The sequence below is a fragment of the Schistocerca serialis genome, chromosome 9, assembly GCF_023864345.2.
Source record: "Schistocerca serialis cubense isolate TAMUIC-IGC-003099 chromosome 9, iqSchSeri2.2, whole genome shotgun sequence".
In the NCBI taxonomy this organism is placed as follows: domain Eukaryota; kingdom Metazoa; phylum Arthropoda; class Insecta; order Orthoptera; family Acrididae; genus Schistocerca; species Schistocerca serialis.
The window spans coordinates 113,657,874-113,680,330 of NC_064646.1; the positions used below are offsets into that span (position 1 = coordinate 113,657,874).

General features: G+C 41.9%; 1 protein-coding gene across 1 annotated transcript in view; it reads right to left on the reverse strand.

The window, feature by feature from the left end:
• The window catches only part of LOC126418654 (citron rho-interacting kinase), a 227,854-nt gene that overhangs the window by 69,906 nt on the left and 135,491 nt on the right, over positions 1-22,457 (reverse strand). The window contains 4 exon segments of the mRNA XM_050085532.1: positions 3,149-3,355; positions 10,565-10,766; positions 10,883-11,031; positions 11,110-11,224. Coding sequence (XP_049941489.1) covers positions 3,149-3,355; positions 10,565-10,766; positions 10,883-11,031; positions 11,110-11,224 — 673 coding nt within the window.

Sequence of the window (22,457 nt, forward strand, 5' to 3'; positions counted from 1 at the left end):
AAATGCCGCGAAGTGTGAAGTGCGTGCTGTAATAAGGTTTCTGACTGCAAAAAACTGTACACCGATAGAAATCTATCGGCAGCTTTGTGAAGTGTATGGGGACAACATAATCACTGAAAGTGGAGTGCATCAATGGGTCATAAAATTTAAAAATGGCTGAACTAACATTCACGACAAAGAGCGAAGTGGAAGATCCAGCACAGTGACTGCCGAACTTGTCGAAAAAGTCGATGCCGCAGTCCGTGAAAACCGTAATTTCACAATAACGGAACACACTATGAGTTTTCCACAAATTTCACGAAGTTTGTTGCACGAAATCATTACTGAAAAGCTTGGTATTACTGCAAGTTTTGTGCAAGATGGATAACAAAAATCTTGACAGAGATTCACAAAAATCAGCGAATGGTTGCAGCGTTAACGTTTTTGGACGCTTACGAGAAAGATGGTGACTCATTACTCGATCGCATCGTTACTGGTGACGAAACATGGGTTAAGCATGTGAACTGCAAGACAAAATTGCAGTCAATGCAGTGGGGGCACACAAATTCCCCCCAAAAACCCAAGAAATGCATGCAGACAATGTTGGCAAGGAAGGTGATGGCGACTGTCTTTTGGGACAGAAAAGGTGTGATTTTTGTGGATTTCCTGGAAAGAGGCACTACAATAAACTCTCAAAGGTATTGCCAAACTCTGCACAACCTCAGAAGAGCAATACAAAACAAGCGCAGGGGAAAGTTGGGCTCAAAGAGCTTGCTGATTCACGACAACGCCCGGGCCCACACGGCAAATGCCACTTGTGAAGTTCTCGAATCTTTTAAGTGGGAGTTGTTTCCTCATCCGCCGTACAGTCCCGACCTGGCACCGAGCGACTTCCACTTATTCCCAGCAATGAACAAGTGGTTGGCTATGCATCATTTTGATGACAACGCACAGCTTCAAGAAGAGGTAACCACGTGGTTGAAGGCGCAGGCAGCCGAATTTTACGACGATGGAATTTCCAAGCTCGTCCATCGCTACGATAAGTGCCTTAAATTAAATGGCAACTATGTAGAAAAGTAGTATTTAAGTGTGGCTTTCATCTGTATATAATAAAAAAAAATCAATGCTTTATTTATTTTTAATTCCAAAACATAATGTACTTTGTGAATAGCCCACGTATTTTGCTAATTCGTAACGATCTGGGGTACTTTGTCTTACTAAAACAGTTATGTTATCGCGATAAGCTGAAATTCATTTTTATTAGTACAGTTCATGCTAATTAGTGTTTCTTCTTTCATTTATATCTTATATTTACGTGTTGTGTTTAACACACTAATCAGCATTAATATAATCTTACATGTGACTGAAAACAGTCTGACAAAGTTCGGATAGTTTTTCAGTTTTACGCCTGTGCATAGTATGTTGGCAGCACTTCATCGCCTTGCCCTGTTATTCTGTGTAGCAGACTTTAAAGCTGTGCGGATCAGCATAACGAAAAGGCGAGGGGTCTCGCTCGTTTTGTCCACGACTGTACATCATATTAATCCACATATTAAGGTCATTCAAAAAGAAATGAGCCAGAGTTTCTAAAATGAAAACTGCTGAAAGTATTATAAAGCCAATGCCTATTAAAGAATGGTGTGGTACCAGTAAAACTCATCACTACACGGACGTATGCACACCCCGTGATACAGAGTGAGCTTGTGTATCTGTCAACTGTCCACTACACTCAGTAGTGCTGAAAACAGAAATGCAGGGTTCGAAAGAAGAGCAAAGGAGTGTAGTTCATTTCCTTACAGCATCAGTAGTGTGGGAAATGGAAATTCATTGAAACATGACAAGTGCACAGAGTACTGGATGTTTGTTGCAATTCTGACACTCAGTGTGACCTTTGGGGCAATATATGTCACTGCAACTTGTCAGGCTTCAATAATGAGGGCATTCACATGCTCGACAATGGTATGGTAATGTGATGTGGGTGTTCCAGGTCAAGCATCAATGGTCAACAACATCTGTCTTTGAAATCACATGTGCCATACTTCGTCTCTTGCAATGGACATACGGTGCTCTTCTTTCCCTGCACTCTTTCTGCTGTTAGGAAATGCACTACACCCCTTTGATTTTCTTTTGAAGCCTCCATTTGTCTGTTTTCAGTACTACTGAGTACAGTGTAGTGGGTTGACACTTGCATGTGCTTGCTCGGCTGTCACAATGGTGCGAGCCCATGATCCTCCAGTGGCAAATTTGGGGTTTCGGGTCTCTCATTGGGACCACACTTTCTTTCATAGGCAACAGCACTGCATTACAATCCCTTTAGCGTTTTTCACTTTATGGCCTAAGAATCGTTCCTTTTTGAATGACCTTAATACCTTTCTGCAACTTATCAATATAATCTATTTCTTTGCACACATTTTACCACTTTTCTGTAAGTTGGGAAACTCCCTCATGGTGGACATCCACTCTAGCTGCCCAAAGACACTGACACCTATTTCTGCATGACCTTCAGCTTCGCAGCTGTTGTTTCATAGGACCAGCTTCTACAGTCTACCACAAAGCTGACCAGCAGTTCCAGACACAGCAAGTAACCCTTGAGTTCCCAAGTAGAGTGCCCCATCTGGTTATCTCCTGTACCACTGTGAGAGGCAATGAGCAAATCAGAGGCCAGCCGGAGCAGGCTGTCATTTGACCAAAGCTAAGGCAGACAGGCAACCAGCACATGCTGAGTTACCAGTTGATGGGCTCCAACCAAGTATCAATAAGTAAAAGAACTCGCGAATAGGGCAGCATTTTCTTCAAGAATACTACTTTGTTTAAAATCATAAAATATATCATGTTTAGAGAGTCAAGCAGGGTTGTTTCTAGCTCACTTGGTAAGAGCCAGGCTCCAAATCCTTAGAGGTTCCATCTGTAATCCCTCCCACCCCATCCCCCCCCCCCCCCACACACACACACACACACAGTGATTAAAAAGCCTAACTGCTTCAAGAGACATCAATAATATGAAATGTTATCCACCAACTAGTCAACAGTAAGTAGTCAATGCTGGTCAAATTCACTTTATTACCACAGCTCCGGGCACTTCCATCAGCCGCATCACTGAGTGCACGAACTGTTTATGAGCATTCATTCAGTGTAGTGATCAGCACAGTAAGGCCAAGGAAGTACCCACCTTGTCCGACAGTGCCAGGCAGCAGTTTATGTCCAGCGCACTGGCCCTGTCGAGCAAAAGCAGACGGCTGCCCCGGTAGGACTGCGCGTGCCGTCCAGTCACGGCTGCCTCCATGGCTAGGACCCACCGCTGTTTCTCCTCGGGGCTCAGGATCAGAAGCAACAGTGACACCGGCGGCCAGCAACCTCGCCGAGGATTTACTTCCACCTGAGGGCAGAGATAACTACGTTGAGAGAGACACAGTAAGAAAAAAATCAAGAACTGTCTAGATTGCAATTTATTATCCTCAAAATCACCCTCTCCAAACCTTCCAGGAATTTCTGACTTCCAGCCTTGCCTCTCAATCCTTCTTAAAAAATCTAAATCCTACTCCCAACATCACCACTGCTGAAGCCAAGGCTATCCGTGATCTGAAGGCTGACCGGTCCATCGTCATTCTTCCGGCGGACAAGGGTTCCACGACCGTGGTACTTGATCGTCGGGAGTATGTGGCTGAGGGACTGCGTCAGCTTTCAGACAACACCACATACAAAGTTTGCCAAGGTAATCCCATTCCTGATGTCCAGGCGGAGCTTCAAGTAATCCTCAGAACCTTAGGGCCCCTACAAAACCTTTCACCTGACTCCATCAACCTCCTGACCCCACCGACACCCCTACATTCTACCTACTTCCTAAAATCCACAAACCCAATCATCCCGGCCGCCCCATTGTAGCTGGTTACCAAGCCCCCACAGAACGTATCTCTGCCTACGTAGATCAACATCTTCAACCCATTACATGCAGTCTCCCATCCTTCATCAAAGACACCAACCACTTTCTCGAACGCCTGGAATCCTTACCCAATCTGTTACCCCCAGAAACCATCCTTGTAACCATTGATGCCACTTCCTTATACACAAATATTCCGCACGTCCAGGGCCTCGCTGCGATGGAGCACTTCCTTTCACACCGATCACCAGCCACCCTACCTAAAACCTCTTTCCTCATTACCTTAGCCAGCTTCATCCTGACCCACAACTTCTTCACTTTTGAAGACCAGACATACCAACAATTAAAGGGAACAGACATGGGTACCAGGAAGGCCCCTTCGTACGCCAACCTATTCATGGGTCACTTAGAGGAAGCCTTCTTGGTTACTCAGGCCTGCCAACCCAAAGTTTGGTACAGATTTATTGATGACATCTTCATGATCTGGACTCACAATGAAGAAGAACTCCAGAATTTCCTCTCCAACCTCAACTCCTTTGGTTCTATCAGATTCATCTGGTCCTACACCAAATCCCATGCCACTTTCCTTGATGTTGACCTCCACCTGTCCAATGGCCAGCTTCACACGTCCGTCCACATCAAACCCACCAACAAGCAACAGTACCTCCATTACGACAGCTGCCACCCATTCCACATCAAACGGTCCCTTCCTTACAGCCTAGGTCTTCGTGGCAAACGAATCTGCTCCAGTCCGGAATCCCTGAAGCATTACACCAACAACCCGACAACAGCTTTCGCATCCCGCAACTACCCTCCCGACCTGGTACAGAAGCAAATAACCAGAGCCACTTCCTCATCCTCTCAAACCGAGAACCTCCCACAGAAGAACCACAAAAGTGCCCCACTTGTGACAGGATACTTTCCAGGACTGGATCAGATTCTGAATGTGGCTCTCCAGCAGGGATACGACTTCCTCAAATCCTGCCCAGAAATGAGATCCATCCTTCATGAAATCCTCCCCACTCCACCAAGAGTGTCTTTCCGCCGTCCACCTAACCTTCGTAACCTGTTAGTTCATCCCTATGAAATCCCCAAACCACCTTCCCTACCCTCTGGCTCCTACCCTTGTAACCGCCCCCGGTGTAAAACCTGTCCCATGCACCCTCCCACCACCACCTACTCCAGTCCTGTAACCCGGAAGGTGTCCACGATCAAAGGCAGAGCCACGTGTGAAAGCACCCATATGATCTACCAATTGACCTGCCTACACTGTGATGCATTCCATGTGGGAATGACCAGCAACAAACTGTCCATTCGCATGAATGGACACAGGCAGACAGTGTTTGTTGGTAATGAGGATCACCCTGTGGCTAAACATGCCTTGGTGCACGGCCAGCACATCTTGGCGCAGTGTTACACCGTCCGGGTTATCTGGATACTTCCCACTAACACCAACCTATCCGAACTCCAGAGATGGGAACTTGTTCTTCAATATATCCTCTCTTCCCGTTATCCACCAGGCCTCAATCTCCACTAATTTCAAGTTGCCGCCACTCATACCTCATCTGTCATTCAACAACATCTTTGCCTCTGCACTTCTGCCTCGACTGACATCTCTGCCCGAACTTTTTGTCTTAAAATATGTCTGCTTGTGTCTGTATATGTGTGGATGGATATGAGTGTGTGTGTGTGTGTGTGTGTGTGTGTGTGTGTGTGTGTGTGTGTGTGTGTGTGTGTGTGTGCGCGCGTGTGTGTGCGTGTGTGTGCGCGCGCGCGAATGTATACCCGTCCTTTTTTCCCCTTAAGGTAAGTCTTTCCGCTCCCGGGATTGGAATGACTCCTTACCCTCTCCCTTAAAACCCACATCCTTTCGTCTTTCCCTCTTTCCTGATGAGGCAACAGCTTGAATTTTGTGTGTATGTTTGTGTGTCTGTCGACCTGCCAGCACTTTCGTTTGGTAAGTCACATCATCTTTGTTTTTAGATATATATTTCCTACGTGGAATGTTTCCCTCTATTGTGTGTATATATATAGCTTCAGCAGTGGTGATGTTGGGAGTAGGATTTAGGTTTTAAGAAGGATTGAGAGGCAAGGCTGGAAGTCAGAAATTCCTGGAAGGTTTGGAGAGGGTGATTTTGAGGATAATAAATTGCAATCTAGACAGTTCTTGATTGTGTGTGTGTGTGTGTGTGTGTGTGTGTGTGTGTGTGTGTGTGTGTCTATATATATATATATATATATATATATATATATATATATATATATATATATATATATATATATATATATATATATATATATATATATATATATATATATATATATATAGTTATAATAGAGGGAAACATTCCACGTAGGAAATATATATCTAAAAACAAAAACAAAGATGATGTGATTTACCAAATGAAAGTGCTGGCAGGTCGACAGACACACAAACAAACACACAAAATTCAAGCTTTCGCAACAAACTGTTGCCTCATCAGGAAAGAGGGAAGGAGAGGGAAAGACGAAAGGATGTGGGTTTTAAGGGAGAGGGTAAGGAGTCATTCCAATCCCGGGAGCGGAAAGACTTACCTTAGGGGGAAAAAAGGACGGGTATACACTTACATACACACACATATCCATCCACACATATACAGACACAAGCAGACATATTTAAAGACAAAGAGTTTGGGCAGAGATGTCAGTTGAGGCAGAAGTGCAGAGGCAAAGATGTTGTTGAATGACAGGTGAGGTATGAGTGGCAGCAACTTGAAATTAGCGGAGATTGAGGCCTGGTGGGTAACGGGAAGAGAGGATATATTGAAGAGCAAGTTCCCATCTCCGGAGTTCGGATAGGTTGGTGTTTTGCCTCATCAGGAAAGAGGTAAGGAGAGGGAAAGACGAAAGGATGTGGGTTTTAAGGCAGAGGGTAAGGAGTCATTCCAATCCCGGGAGAGGAAAGACTTACCTTAGGGGGAAAAAAGGATGGGTATGTCTTTAAATATGTCTGCTTGTGTCTGTACGTGTGTGGATGGATATGTGTGTGTGTGCGCGAGTGTATACCCGTCCTTTTTTCCCCCTAAGGTAAGTCTTTCCGCTCCCGGGATTGGAATGACTCCTTACCCTCTCCCTTAAAACCCACATCCTTTCGTCTTTCCCTCTCCTTCCCTCTTTCCTGATGAGGCAACAGTTTGTTGCGAAAGCTTGAATTTTGTGTGTTTGTTTGTCGACCTGCCAGCACTTTCATTTGGTAAGTCACATCTTTGTTTTATATATATATATATATATATATATATATATATATATATATATATATATATATATATAAAACAAAGATGTGACTTACCAAATGAAAGTGCTGGCAGGTCGACAAACAAACACAAGTGTTCACCTCACTCACTCACAGCAGAGAAATACTCATCACAAGGCATTTGAATGTAGCTCTTATAACATCCCACAAATGTGACCCTGAAATGTAAACACTTTATTTACTCGCAACCCTGAGGTGGGAGACAATTTTAACCTTTATTTTACGGATGTCCTGATATGATCCTACTCAAGTCTGGATCTATCGTTAAGTAGGAATGGGAGTGGGAGTTTGTTGCGAAAGCTTGAATTTTGTGTGTGCACACAAAATTCAAGCTTTCGCAACAAACTCCCACTCCCATTCCTACTTAACGATAGATCCAGACTTGAGTAGGATCATATCAGGACATCCGTAAAATAAAGGTTAAAATTGTCTCCCACCTCAGGGTTGCGAGTAAATAAAGTGTTTACATTTCAGGGTCACATTTGTGGGATGTTATAAGAGCTACATTCAAATGCCTTGTGATGAGTATTTCTCTGCTGTGAGTGAGTGAGGTGAACACTTCCAGTACAATTTGGCAACACTGCTGTACACCATGATTCGTGCATATCGTCCAGTCATGTGAGCATTATTGAATGGAGAAACCAGATACAATTTTGATTGTCATTTGACAAGGCTATATGCTCTTGTGCTGTGTTAGTTCACTTATTACTGGAACGACTGTTGGAACAGTTGGCAATGACTATATGCGAGGTCAAGTATTGAAATTGAACAATTGTTACTCAGCAAGTGTGCGCGTTCACAAAATGTCCCGCACCTCCAACAACGAACCTGATAACTTTTGTTACAGTTTTTTTAGATGTTATATGTGGTTCAAGAAGATGACAATGACTGCAGCAGTGACACAAGGGAATGACCTTTTATTTCCGGCATCGAGCGGGGCACCAAGATAAATCGTGGGCTCCAATGTGTGTTGCACCTCATGTTCGTCTACACTGAATGCTTGGATGCACGACAAAAACATCTCCATCAAATTTGGTGTGCCTGCTATTTGGTGTGAACCCATAAGTCACACATCAGATTGCTATTTTTGTATGGTACCTCCCTTGAGGAAAGGAGTCGATACCAAGAGACAGAGAAATACTCTATATCCTGATATCTTATCTGTCATTTGCCCTGAGGCACTGGTCAAGGATTGTCAGGTCCTGTTCCCCCACATGTACCACCATCAAGCAATGACAGTGATGATTCTGAACACACAAATACAGCATAAAATCCGCAATCATCCGCCAGTGACACAGACCTCTTTTTTTTTTTTTACATCAACATTGTCATCCTGAGAATCACACAAAACAACACAGTGTGAACTCAGTGATCTGATTACGGATTTAAATCTTCCAAATCATAAAGCTGAACTCTTGGCCTCACAACTGCAGCAGTATGTGTGTCTTTGTTTCGGGACTGCCAGAAAAAAACGTGTGTGTCATTTAACTACTGAAGGCGACATTACATTCTGCAGTGACATTGACGGTTTGTTAGATCTAAACATTATACACAAACCAGCTGAGGGGAGACTGTTTACAGATGCCTGAAAAACAAGTCTGCAGGCAGTACTGTTACACAAAACTAATGAAAAGCTGTCAATCCCTGACACATATGCTGCCTTAGCTGAAGAAAGTAACTATGTTGAAATCCTTTGTAAGCTGTGTTAATTAAAATAAGCATGAATGGCTGGAGATTTCAAAATCATTGGGATGCTGTTACATTTGCAAGTGGGTTTACACTAAGTATTGCTGTTGCTTGTGTGAGTGTGACAGTCAATCACGAAAAAGAAACATGGCCTTCTTGAACAGCTCGTGTCTGGGCCAAAAATATTTCCGAAGGGTCTCTAATAAATCCAAACAAAAGTGTTCTCACACCACTTGATCTTATGATGGGCGTTGCACAGGAATAAATCTGCACTTCAGTATTTGTGCAAGAAGTTTCAATGAATCGGCTGAGGATCTTAAAGGAGACATTTGTTGGTCCACAGGGATACAACAGCTGCTGGTGGACACACATTTTGTGAGTCCTCTCTAGCCCTGACCAGCTACATGCGTGACATTGTTTTCATAATGTTACAATATTGCTCTTGGGAAACAGAAGAAAAAGTTACAGGGACCTTGTAGACAAACTCGTTCATGCTTATGTCATTGGCCGCAACAAGACCCTGAAGACGTACTTCCTTTACTCCCACCCCATGTTCCTGGAGAACTGTGGTGCACTCAGTGACGAGTATGGTGAACTGTTTGTCCTGGACATTCCTCTACAGAACAGCAGTACAAATGATGGTCGACTACTGATATACTGGCTGATTTCTGCTAGCTACTACAGAAAGATCTCCAGATACCACACACAAGAGGAAGACAAAGAAACAGTGTGAATAAACCAGGTAAGCACAATCAACGTAAATATCCTACTAATTATGGTAGCAATATGTGTGAAACGTACAGTCCCACATTACTTGTAACCCTGCGCTAGGAGGCAATTTTCATTGTGATATTCGAGTGCAGCACACAGAAATATATGAAGATGAGACAGTGTAACTAGTCTTGCTCTGGCCATGGGAACGCATGTTTCGGGTCTGTGTGGTTGTGTGTGTGAATGAGTACACTTTGATTAGGTAAAGAGCAAGAGCTCTAAAGCCAGCACGACTGCTGTTTCCTATGACTGTTTCTGTCATCCAAGGACTGGTATGCTATAGATGAGTGATTGCATTTCCCCTGTTTTACGTATTTCTCCATCCAGAAATTTCAGTTATTGTTAAAAGTCTGCAATGGCAGATTATGCTTACGAAAAATGAACACAAACAATATCTCTTTAATAAAATTACTCGGTTTACAAGCTGCATCACTCAAAAATAAAACACTCCGGCTTTCAGTAGCTGTCTCCACTACTATCGTCGGGAGTTAAAATCACTGAGGGCAGCTCCTACCAGCTCCATCCCATTGTGGGGCCAAGTGACACCAGATGGCACGAGGGGTCAATGCCATGTTTTTTTGCTTCGGACACTGAGCAAAAGCAAAGACGTAGTCTCGACACTTGTAGGGATGCGCGATCGGGGCAATTTCAAATGTGGCACCAGCCCCTCATGCCATCTGACGTCACATGGTACTGCGCGGGACAGAGCTGCTAGGAGCTGCCCAACTTGCACTTCACACATGTGTCATTCACGCCCCCTCTGGAACACTGCCATTACATCTATATAAGCAAAACACCAAGCCAGCAGCAGCAGTTGCTGATTAACTCTTGATAACGATGGCAGAGACGGCTACCAAAAGCTCGAGTGTTTTATTCGAAGTGACACGGCTTGTAAAATGACAAGATTTTATTGAAGCATACCACACCATGAAAGACTCCGAGAACACAATATCTCTTACCTTCAGCAAGAATGGCACATCCAAATTTGAAAGTGACGCTGTTTCTGGAGAATGCACAGAGCGGACAATGCTCGTAATGCTATCGTCAGAACACAATTCAAATTTGCTATCAGGGCACGCACTGTCCGACAAAGGCTTGTTGTCATATATGAGAAGGGTGCTTCCCTCGAGAAGCAAGTACTTTTGCTTCCATTCTCCGTTACTGAAAAACAAAGTCAGCAAGGATAAATCGAAGGAAATAGTGTATCACAATCAACTAGAAATTTAAATATTTTTTTTTTTTTTGCCCTACTTTGCCATTTGCTACATAGTACTCACACATAAATTTTCACAGCACCCTCCATACTTCCAGGTGTTGCTTTGTTCACGTCAGCATGTTCGGCTCTGTACAACTTTGAGCCCAGAGTTCCATTGGGTTGACGTGTTGTTTGAGGTTTGCCACACATTTTCGGTAGAAGCAAAGAACACTGTAAAGATCACTGAAGTCAAGTGAAAGAAAACATTATAATATGAAGAAGAAAGACCCCACTGGAAAATTAATTTACCTTCGGGTGTACAGTTATTTCACATTCTTGGCAATAGGAAACCTGCCGTCCCAAATGTATACTGTCAGTACACACATGGCACTTTGTTGCTCTAGTACACAGACTTGTCTCAATTCTGAAAGAGAAAATCAGATCAGGATACTAGTATACATCTACATCTTCTACATCTACTCTTCTTTTCGTCAAGCTTGTGAAAACCTTTTCAACTTATGTAAACCAAAAATTACTTGCAGCAAAGAAAGTTGAATTATTGCCAAGGTTCAAATCAGACAGGAGAGAAATAAAAGATAGTGAACTGGGGAAAAAAAGGAATTGCCAGCATTATAATATTTTGAAATAAGAATGCCAAGTCACTGAAAAGTTTCCAGAAAGAATTTTTTTATTCAGAAGCTGTTGCATAACATCACTTTGGTGATATTTGCTACCCATGTCTACTGAGCCCTAGAAAGATAACTGTGACAGTCGAAACAAATTATTAGTTAAACAGTTTAGGATGGAAAGCTGTTTTGAGGTTTTTGTCTTTGTTTTTGCATGTGAATTGATACAGGTAGATGCCACACATCTTCATGATGGGATGTTGCGATTACAGTTCATCACAAGTTGCCGCATCTGTAGGGCCTTGCATTTGTTCTGCAAGCCGATGTCCTGGCTAAGAAAAGTGAAATGCACCACTGAATACGGAGTGCACCATGACAATAATGATGTGATTATTGAGAACATGGGAAGTCACATAAAATGTTAAATCTAATTAATGTAATGTTAAAGTGAATGTACGAATGCAAACAGGGTACAGCAACACCACATGTATAAATTTATTGTATTAGAAGATGCAATACATTTCTTAGAAGAGGTACTTCCTATTATTTAGTAGAAAGCTGGAAATCATCTGAGATTTACAGATTTTCAGCACTAGACCAAACTGTTACGATCACAAAGTCTAAAGAAGAGTATCAATACGGTTAATGCAGAAACATATTTTATAGGTGTAAGAGATTGGAACTGAAGATAACTGCACTCTCAGTCTGAGCCACACACATACATACATACACTACCTGCAAAGCAGAGTTTGCACTGTTTCGAAATTTCCTAACTGATTAAGACTGTGCTGCACTGGGCTTCCGGGAGTTCTAGTCCTTGAGGAATGCATGTTTTTTGTTTAGTTTGAAAATTTAGAGATAGGTGCTAGAAGAAGTAAAGATGTGACGGCATATCGTGAGATATGCCCGGATAGCTCACAAAGTAAGAGATGCAAAAGACAAGGTTCTGGTTTTGGGATGCAGTGCAGGACATAGTTTTAATGTGCTATTCAGTTTATCATAAAATTAATATAAGCATGCCATCTTTGACAGGCAAGCTTGAAACCTTAAATGTAGCATCAATTGTAAGACCTACAGAACTCAAAATAAACTGACAATTTTCAATGTCAGAAGGCGCTCTGTAATAATTAACAGACACAGGCTGTGTTCTGATCAATGTAGAGTATATGTCGAACACAAAATCAATTCTTACAGTAATGTGTCCGTATGCTCTGTGTTAAGACAATGCCAGATTACCAAAATACAAAAGACAGACATAATACAATTGTCACATGAAATCAAACGTGCTCTGTCTGGACCTCAGATCCACCTCTACTCAAACACACAAGATCAGCACACAATGTTCCTTCAAATCTATGGAGCTATATCATGTAGAATTGGATGAATCTTAGGTATAGACAAGATGAAAAAGGCCCTTCACTCGCCTAATAACTCTGAGGCTAGCCATGGCCTCAGAGGGCCATGTGTTTATAATATTCCACGTGGATGTGGCAGCAGCTACACAAGACAATCTGTTCACACCATTTCCTCCTGCTGGAGGCAACTCTAGTGGCCCATTTGGCACAAAAATTTGAAAAAAAAATCTGCTGCTGCAAAAAAGGTCTTTGGCTATAATAGTAAACTGCAATCAGCTGTGCTCTCTGATCTACATGGTATTCATCCATACATAGCATTAATGCCAACTGTTGATGTAACATGAAAGACAACACTGACAAATCCACAGTTTTATTATCTGACTTCAGTGATTCTATATTCGCCTAATTGGTGATGTAAATGCTTTGAAGAACCTTATGATAGTCAGTAAACCAAAACTGGTTGTTTAAATAAAGATTTTATCATAAGCTACGGCTGTAATTATGACTTTTTTCAAATACCTATGAGCTGTGGGGCATCACAGTGATATACAGGGCGTTTCAAAAAGAAAGAGCAGATTTCAAACATTTATTTCTCAAAAACTACAAATGATAGAAACACAATTCAAACGTTTCTTGTCAGAGAAAGGTTCAAAGTTTTTCAATGGTCCGCGCAGAAGTTCCATGCAAATCCGCAGTGGCGCTGGCGTTTGTTTGTAGGAAAATGGCGACGACACCACAGGAACGATCATTTTGTGTGCTGCAATTTGCAAAGTTAGAGTCCATTGTTGGTGTGCAACGTGCATTCCGCCGTCAATTCAACAAACAGCCGCCTCGTCATAAGCAAATTTATGAGTGGCATCACAGATTCGTAGAAGATGGTTGCATCTGCAAGCGAAAAAGCACGGGTCGTCCACGCACATCGGATGAAAATGTCGAGCGTGTCCGTGCAGCTTACGAAAGGAGCCCTAGAAAATCCACGGCACGGGCAAGTCACGAACTAAACATGTCTAAAACAACGGTATGGCGCGTTCTGAGTAACCGTCTGCACATGAAGCCGTACAAACTGCAGTTATTGCAAGCATTGCGTCCTGACGACCACAACAAAAGGTTCGAATTTTCAACTGCAATTCTACAGGACATGGAAGAGGACAATTTTGCCGAACGATCAATTTTTTCAGATGAATCAACGTTTCACATTTCTGGTAAAGTTAATCGGCATAACGTACGAATTTGGGCGAGTGAAACTCCGAGGGACGTTATTCAACATGAAAGAGACTCACCAAAGGTTAACGTCTTTTGTGCAATTTCGGTAAACAAAGTTTATGGACCTTTCTTTTTCATGGAGAAAACTATCACAGGAACCATTTACCTGGACATGTTAGAAAACTGGCTATTTCCTCAACTTCAGGAAGATTCAAATCACTTCATCTTCATGCAAGATGGCGCCCCACCACACTTCTCTGAACCTGTACGACGGTACCTAAATAACACCATTCCAGGACGGTGGATTGGAAGAGCAGGAGCACAAGATCAATGTCATCGTCTGTGGCCTCCCAGGTCACCAGACCTTACTCCCTGCGATTTTTATTTGTGGGGGTACATAAAGGACTGTGTTTATGTCCCACCTATGCCCGCTACTCTTCAAGAGGTACGACATCGAATTGTTGCGGCCGTGAATTCGGTAACTAAAGACCAGTTGCGTCGTGTGTGGCAAGAAATGAGATACCGGTTTGATATTTGTCGTGTAACAAATGGTGCTTATATTGAGGTACAGTTTTGATATTTGTTGTGTAACATTTGGTACTCATATTGAGTGAAGGACCGTTGGAATTGTGTACTTCAGTTTACAGCAGTGTAATTAATTTCTAATAAACTCTCTGTAATCTATATTCTTTGTAGTTAATAGTTTTCCTAGTCGTCATCTTTTCCTGCAGAGAATTCCTCCGAGACTCCCTGTTGGCCAAATCAAAGTCTCACTCTGGCATTTGTCAACAGGCTTTAAGTTTTTGGTAAAACCCAATCCCAGGATGTGACGTGACAGCTGGAGGAAAGTGAGGGTAGGAAAGTGAGAGAGAGTTAGGGCAGAGAAGGACAGAGGACAAAAGCACCGGAACGAGAGTTAAGAAATGAGGAATGGAAGAGAAGTTATACCAGAGGAAGAGGAGGAGAAATGTGAAGGAATAAGTGAGAAAGAAGAAGTAAGAAGCGAAGGAGGAAGGCAAATATGTTGGGAGCGAAGAAGAAAAACAAAGAGTATAAGAAAATGAAGAGGGGAGAGGAAGTACACACAGAAGAGGAGAAAAAACAGTCAAAACCATATTTCACAAAGCTATTAATTAAGCTGCAGTTTTTAAAATATATGGTGTCTCTATCATTCAGCTGCCTCTGGATGGAAACTGAGTGAATGTAGGAATATTACAATAGGTATGAATCACAGCAGACAAGAAAAATGGCATGGAGTACTCAGGGCGAAATTATTACAGCAAAGATATACTCCTCATTAATAAGCTGCACACGTAAGTGTGTATTGAAAACTAGGATGCTTATGGTAGAATCAACTACCTCTTTACCCAGTATCACTAATACATGCTATTCTAATGGCAATCTACCGGAGGTAGCCAATTTGAAATTTGAAAATAGGCATAGCCATTCTAAGTTAGTGAGGAGAGCTGTTGTACAAGTAAAGCAGTTCCTCATTTTTAAGGTTGGCCTAAATACAAAAGTGCGTCCTAGGCACAAACCTTCTTGGGCTCGCCGATTTACCAGTTTAACATGAATCTTTGTGCAGCTCAGTATTCTCCACATATACAAATCATTGCCCAAGATTAAAGAAGTGATAACTGACAGGAACAAGTCTCTGGACTGAACCACAAGCACCTTGATTTGTAGTCTCCAGCTTACCAACAGGGAGTAATAGTGGCAGCTTAATGTTCCTACTCGTCTGACCTCGCACCTACGTGTTACACAGCAACATAAACCTTGCCATAGTGTCTCACAGGATTGTTGGTTGTGACCTGATTGTGGGGTGCAGATATTAAGCTCTGCAAGTGCTCAGTGTTATTCAGTGGAAGGTAGGAAACCAAGAGTTCAACATCATGTCAAAAATGAAGTCATTAGAGACGGAGCAAAAGGACTCATTAAGGAAGGACAGGGAACCAAATTGATTGTATCCTTTCACAGAAATCTTCCTGATATGTACGAAATTTAGGGAAACAATAGAAACACATGGCCAGATAGGAATTTTAACCATTATCTTCCCGAGAGTAAGTCCAGTCTCTACAGTGCCACCTCGATGTGTGTTATTTGATAGGCGTAGGCTAGCGGCATCTGCCTGCCTCCCTCTTCATTACACACACACACACACACACACACACACACACACACACACACACACACACACACTCTATACTTCACAGCAGAAATGATATTGACGATTTTACGGTATTCATTCTTAAAAAGTTGTGCAAGATTTACAATCTAAAGAAGTCGTACACAGCAGACTTCATTCTCTCACATGAGACAGTGCTGTAGTTGAGAAAGCCCTCTATCAAAGTGTGACCAGCAGCTATTAGCACACACTGTCTGAAGGAACTGATGAGCTCCACAAAATAGTCTGACAGCAGAATTAAATGCTGGAAGTACCAACACTATTTAAAAGGTCATCAAGACCTTTGTTAGCTTCAATACAATATAGAATGAAGAAGAATGACACCATTAACATAACAACATAGGAAGCACTGTCCAAAGGCGTGCACCTCATGGATCAGGAACTGGGTAAACTTTATATAATAAATTCTCTAGAAAGCATTGTAAAATACCGTATTTACTCGAATAATCCGCGCACCCCAATTTTGAGGAAGAGGAAAAAAATAAAAAATGTTGCTTTAATTTGTTTTATTAAAAAAAATTGTTTCAATGTTATGATGTTTTCAAAAGTACGTATAATAACTACTGGTTTGAAGCAACGCTGCTGTACAGGTTGATACATCATTAAAAAACAACCGATTGAGCGGCGTGCAGCTGGCCGGCTGGTCCATTAGACGGGCGGGCGGCCGGCGAACATTATCACCGCCAGCCGGGACTCTACGCATACCTACAACAGCAAAAAAAGAAATGTGAATTATCTTGTTTAAGAATTTGTTAATACGGTATGTGCAATAAAATATTTTAGTCAATACCGGTACGTTTCCTCTCTTACCCCTCTATCCATCACTTTCGTTGTCATCACTAGCGGGAGAATCATTGTCGTCTTCACCATCTTCCCACAGAGCGTCGTCCTCTGTTCCAACCAGTGAATTTGTGATTCCACATTTTTTGAAGGATTTTTCCACCAGTGGTTGCGGAATGGAGTCCCATGTACGTTTCACCCATTCACAAATCTGGGACAAATCCGGCCGTTTGATTTTTCCACTAGGTGTGAACTTGTGGTTTTCATCAGCCATCCATTGTGTATATCGCTGTTTAAGTGCAGCTTTGAATGGCCAATATATATACACATCTAGTGGTTGTAGGATGGATGTTAGGCTTCCAGAGATAATGACCAAGTCAGTTTTCCCTTTTTGTAATTTGTCTCACTCTTCCTTAGTTGTATGTCCGTGGAAGCTGTCCAGGACCAACATGTTGCGTAAATTCAGTAACGCACCAGGACGACGTTGCCAAACATGTCACCCAGTCAATTATAAGTTCATTGTCCATCCACCCTTTCGGATTCGCTCTCACTAATACCGGTACGCCTATTACTGATATTTTCGGAATAGTTTTCCGTTTAAATATCACGTAAGGTGGTAGCTTTCATCCATCGCCAATTACACACATCACTGTACATCGTTGTTTCTCACTGCCACTAGTTCGTATCATTATGCTGGATTCTCCTTTCCTGTTCACTGTGTTGTCGAGCGGCATCTCAAAATAGACTGGCGTTTGATCTGCATTACCAATTTGCGATAATATATAGGGCTGTTTACGGCGTAGATTTATCATATAACGATGAAAATTCACTATTTATTCCTCGTAATCGCCTGGAAGCCGCTGAGCGATAGTAGTTTTCCTCCAGAATCCCAAACCATTTCGGTTGAAAAATCTTGATAGCCAGCCCCGGCTAGCTTTGAAACTGGTAATGCCTAGTTCTTTGGCTAAAAACAATGCTGTAAGTTGGCACATTTCACTCGTCACCGCGCATCCATATTGTCGCTTCTCATCTACATAACCGCAGAGCCTTTTCTCGAGGTCCGCGAAATGCCCGGCGATTACTATTACCGATAGTTTCTTGAAGCTGCGTTTTATTTTTTCGCCAGTCGCGAATACAACTCTCACTCACATCGTACTATCTTCCTGCGGCATGGTTTCAATATTCTCGGCTTCTTCAATAATTTTCACTTTTTCTTAAGCAGTGTACGAGCAATAACGAGAACTTGTAGCCATAATTAACAAGTTTGAAGATGTTAGTACTTCACTCCTAATGTGCTACTGATGCGTCACAGACTGAGGCCGCAACAATGCAATAGTATAATGGGATGTATTGTTGGAGGCGGAGCAGTACCAACAATGTTTCAAATAATCCGTGCACCCCAGTTTTTCGTCCTAAAATTCGGGGAGGGGAGGGGGGGGGGGGGGGGACGTGCGGATTATTCGAGTATACATGGTACATAGGAGACAATACTATTCTTATACCACATAATAAAATTTCTCATTTCTTCTGCAGATGGAGTGTAGGAAGAATGACTTGTCCCATGCATTTGTGAGAGCCGTTATTAGCACAGTTTGTTTCTCACCGGAAAGTGGAGCAGTTGAACTCAGACAGTTGGTTTTTGTAATAAAATAAAATCTTGGTTCATGTATCTAACAGTTTTGTGACACAATTACTACCAAACAAACAATCCTGTGACTATTCAGAGTGACCTCCTTTACTTCTAAACTTAATGTCTGCTATTAGTGAAACTTCTTAGTGGTTCCACTGACTTTGGCAGTATTTCAATACAGGTTTTACGACTCTTTTGTAAGCAGTATCTTTTGAAGATAAATTACAGTTCCCTATTATCCTACTAGTAAATTATAGACTATCATTTGCTTTACATAAATTTAAATCTATGCCCGCCAGTACATTCCACAATCTGCCGTACAGTGTGGCGGAGGACATTTCACAGCAGTATTAGTGAAGTTCCATCCAGTCCCAATGGCATACTGAGAAGAAGAAAAATGAGTGCGTATAATGCTCTGTATCTGCCCCCATCTATCTCATCATGTTCTCATGGTCTCTACACAAGATACATGATGATGGCAGCACAACCGTTACGCAGTCTTCCTTTAAGAGTTATTTCCTAAATTTACCCATTTGTGATACCACCACCCTTCTTCCAAAGAGTCTTATTTACATTCTCCTGGAATCTCTGTTACACTTTCTTATTACTGAGTGAAGCGGCACAGTGGTTAGCACACTAGACTCTCATTCGGGATGATGGTGGTTCAAACCTCCATGTGGCCACCGAGATTAGGGTTTTCTGTCACGCAAATGCCGGGATGGTACTTTCGAAGGGCATGGCTATTTTGCTTTCCCAGCCTTCCATGATCCAATCTTGTACTCAGTCTCTAATGACCTCCTTTCACTTTCTCACTAGCCATACTGACATGTTACAACCCTAGCAGAGCCTCTCTGACATTCTTTATGCTGTCATGACTGCTTGGTAAGGACTCCAGACACTGAAGTAACACTCCAGAACTACTTGTGCTAGCGTTTTTTGTGCAATTTCCTATGTAGAGGCACAGCAATTTTCAGAATGCATCCAATAATTTTAAGTCTCTCATTTATCTTCCCTACTCCTGATTTTGTGGTTTATCCCACATCATATGGCTTCTTAGTGCTTTCCCTAAATATTTAGAAGGTGTGATGTACTCCAGAAGTTCACCAACAACCTTGTAATCTGATACTATCGAATTCTCTCTCTCTGTTGTATGCATTATCTTGCATTTATAGACGTTTAAAGAGAGGTATAATTCATTATATAAAGGAGAAATTTTGTTCCCTTACAACTGCCCAGTGAAGACACTTTCCAGCAAACAATAGCAGTCACCAACAAATTGGTTGTGGTCAAAGTTCTCAATGTGATTCACCTATTGCCCACTGCCCTATGCTCTACTAGAGGATCAGGTTGTTTGCAGTGTCGGCTAGTGTGGCGTTTATCACCCACATGTTCCATTTCCAATGATGTGTGTAAGCCATTTGCTTCATTTCTGTTGGTGTTTCTTGGTGTAACTGCAATGTCTACTGAAATACAATATAAAAAGTGTGTAGCTAGGGTTTTGGTTTCAGTCAATAATTGTGAAGGCTTGACAAAGAATTGCACTTAAAAGACAAAGGCATTACTTTATGTCCAATGTGTAGAAATACCTTGAAATAAAAATGAGAAATAGGAGTTACTCTTACCAGTTTCCTAAATACAATGACAGAAGTGTGTCATACTAGAAACAGAAAGCAAGAGAGGGCGATCTAGCAGAACCATCTTGTATTGATGCACTAGGTATGAAGAAAGACACTTGAAAACATAACAAATGAGGGACCACATGCACAAGATGAGATTTGGCTTCATATATACAGCTACTGCCTTCACATACAGTATAAGAAACAATTGCCATGCCTTGTTCTTGGCAGTCTTGCTCCCCATAAAATGTTGATGCAGCAAGGAGGCACAGCTACAATGCACATTTTTGTCAAAATGAAAGACAATTTCCAGGACATAGTTAGACTGATGGGACTTCTAGAAACTCAAGTCACAGTGTTACAAAGCATTGGACTGATGACAGGAAGAAACTGTCACGCACAGCTGATGAAGGCAGAATTATTCCATTACACGGCGGCACATACTGCGGATTTACTTGCAGCTGCCAACTGTGAGTATTAAAGAAATGAAACCACACATTTTTAAATTTTTTTTAAGTTCTTTGCTTACAAGTTTAGAAAATCAATCAATAATAATTCTCAATAATGATCCTTATCAAACCATTTATAAAAGCTATGGTTCCAATTCCGTCCTCTCAAAAGGAAAATATCATTCAATGGTTATGAGAACACAGTGGTACTGTTGACACCCAACTAAAAACATCAGAGAATCTAGAACTCTTGTCACTTCACGAGCAACAATTTTAATAAATTCTACTATGGAGAGTAACCAACAGAAACAGTGATTTGATATAATGCTTACCCTAGTATCACCAGTTATGAACATCGACAAAGGCCAACATGTGAAACGTGGGACAGACACAGAGACCACACTGTGCAGAACACTTCGGGCAGCCACCTTCTTACGTTCACATCACTACAGCACTGTTCCCACTGAGTCGATACAACATGCAATATGACAAGCTTCGATAAAGGTCATACAATGCGATGTGGTGTGGTGTGATGCTTATCTGTGCAGCACTATGTTCCCACTGGGTGACACGACAATCAACGAGATAGCACAAATACATCAGTAGCAGCAAGCATTATAATTTTTTACAAGGTGTGACAAAAGATACTGTTCCCACGATAGGTGGTAGATGACAGTTTTAGGTGGTGCAGGTTTTGAACTGTGGTTGCGTCAAATGCCAGTAGAGGTTGGGCCTTTGCTATGTTGTTTACGGTGCTGCCAACTTCGGCAAACGACTATGTGGTAGCAACTACTGTATGCTATATTTTAAGCTTTGCTCATTGTTCTACCGTCATTTTGAATTCAGTTAAGTGACTAATCCAGCTCATCATGGAGACTGATTATGACCTTCACAACGCCAAAGGGTATCTGTGATCCTGCTTTCACAAAAACGCAGAATGGAAGTGCAGGCTGCCGCCCCTACGAGAGGGAGGTGAGGCTTGTTTCCCCGCACCCATCATCTCCCCTTTTGAAGTCATCATTTTAATTTGTTTATGATCATGGCTGATCACCAATTTTATAGTGGGCTGCACTCTGCTCAGTTGTGACAGGTAAAATAAAACCTGTCAACATATTTTAACCACGTATAAATTCTTCCCCAAATGTGCGAACAGAGCTATTTCCAGTTTTCTTCCACACCAAGCGTGCCTCGTCTGTTCTATCTTTAGCGTTGTCAGGGTATGGTTTGCACAGCTATGAATGCCAACAAAAGGCCAAAATTAATATTTTGGAAAATTATGTAATTACCAAATATGAAGGGGAAAAGAAAAATAATGTCGAGAACACACATTCAACCAGACGAGCACTCAGTTTACCAGTGCTTCTCAACAGATAATCAAATGTTTGAAGGCTTAAATATAGCCAAAAGAAGAAACCAAAGAACATTTTAGAAAAAACTTCCCAATCACTTTGTTTTAACAATTTCAAAGCAGCAGGGAGTGTCTTCTGGCACATAGTGATATAACATTTTAAATTTGTACATCTAATCATTTATAAACACAAAGTAGTTAGATGCACATTTTCACCAAAAACAGATGCTACATTTTTAGATTCCTATTCGAAAGTATCAGCAAAAAGTCACAATAATTTTTTGGTGCCAACAGCAGGCAAAATACATGTACAGACTGGAGAGCAAGCAGCTAGCCAATGATTAATCAGGAAACCCAGCATAAATATTTGATTTCTTCTTCTGCTTAGGTTGCAGTGAACTTCACCACTTAATGCTCCACAAGAGTCACCTCCAACACCACCCTTTGTGAAGAGGAGACCAGGTG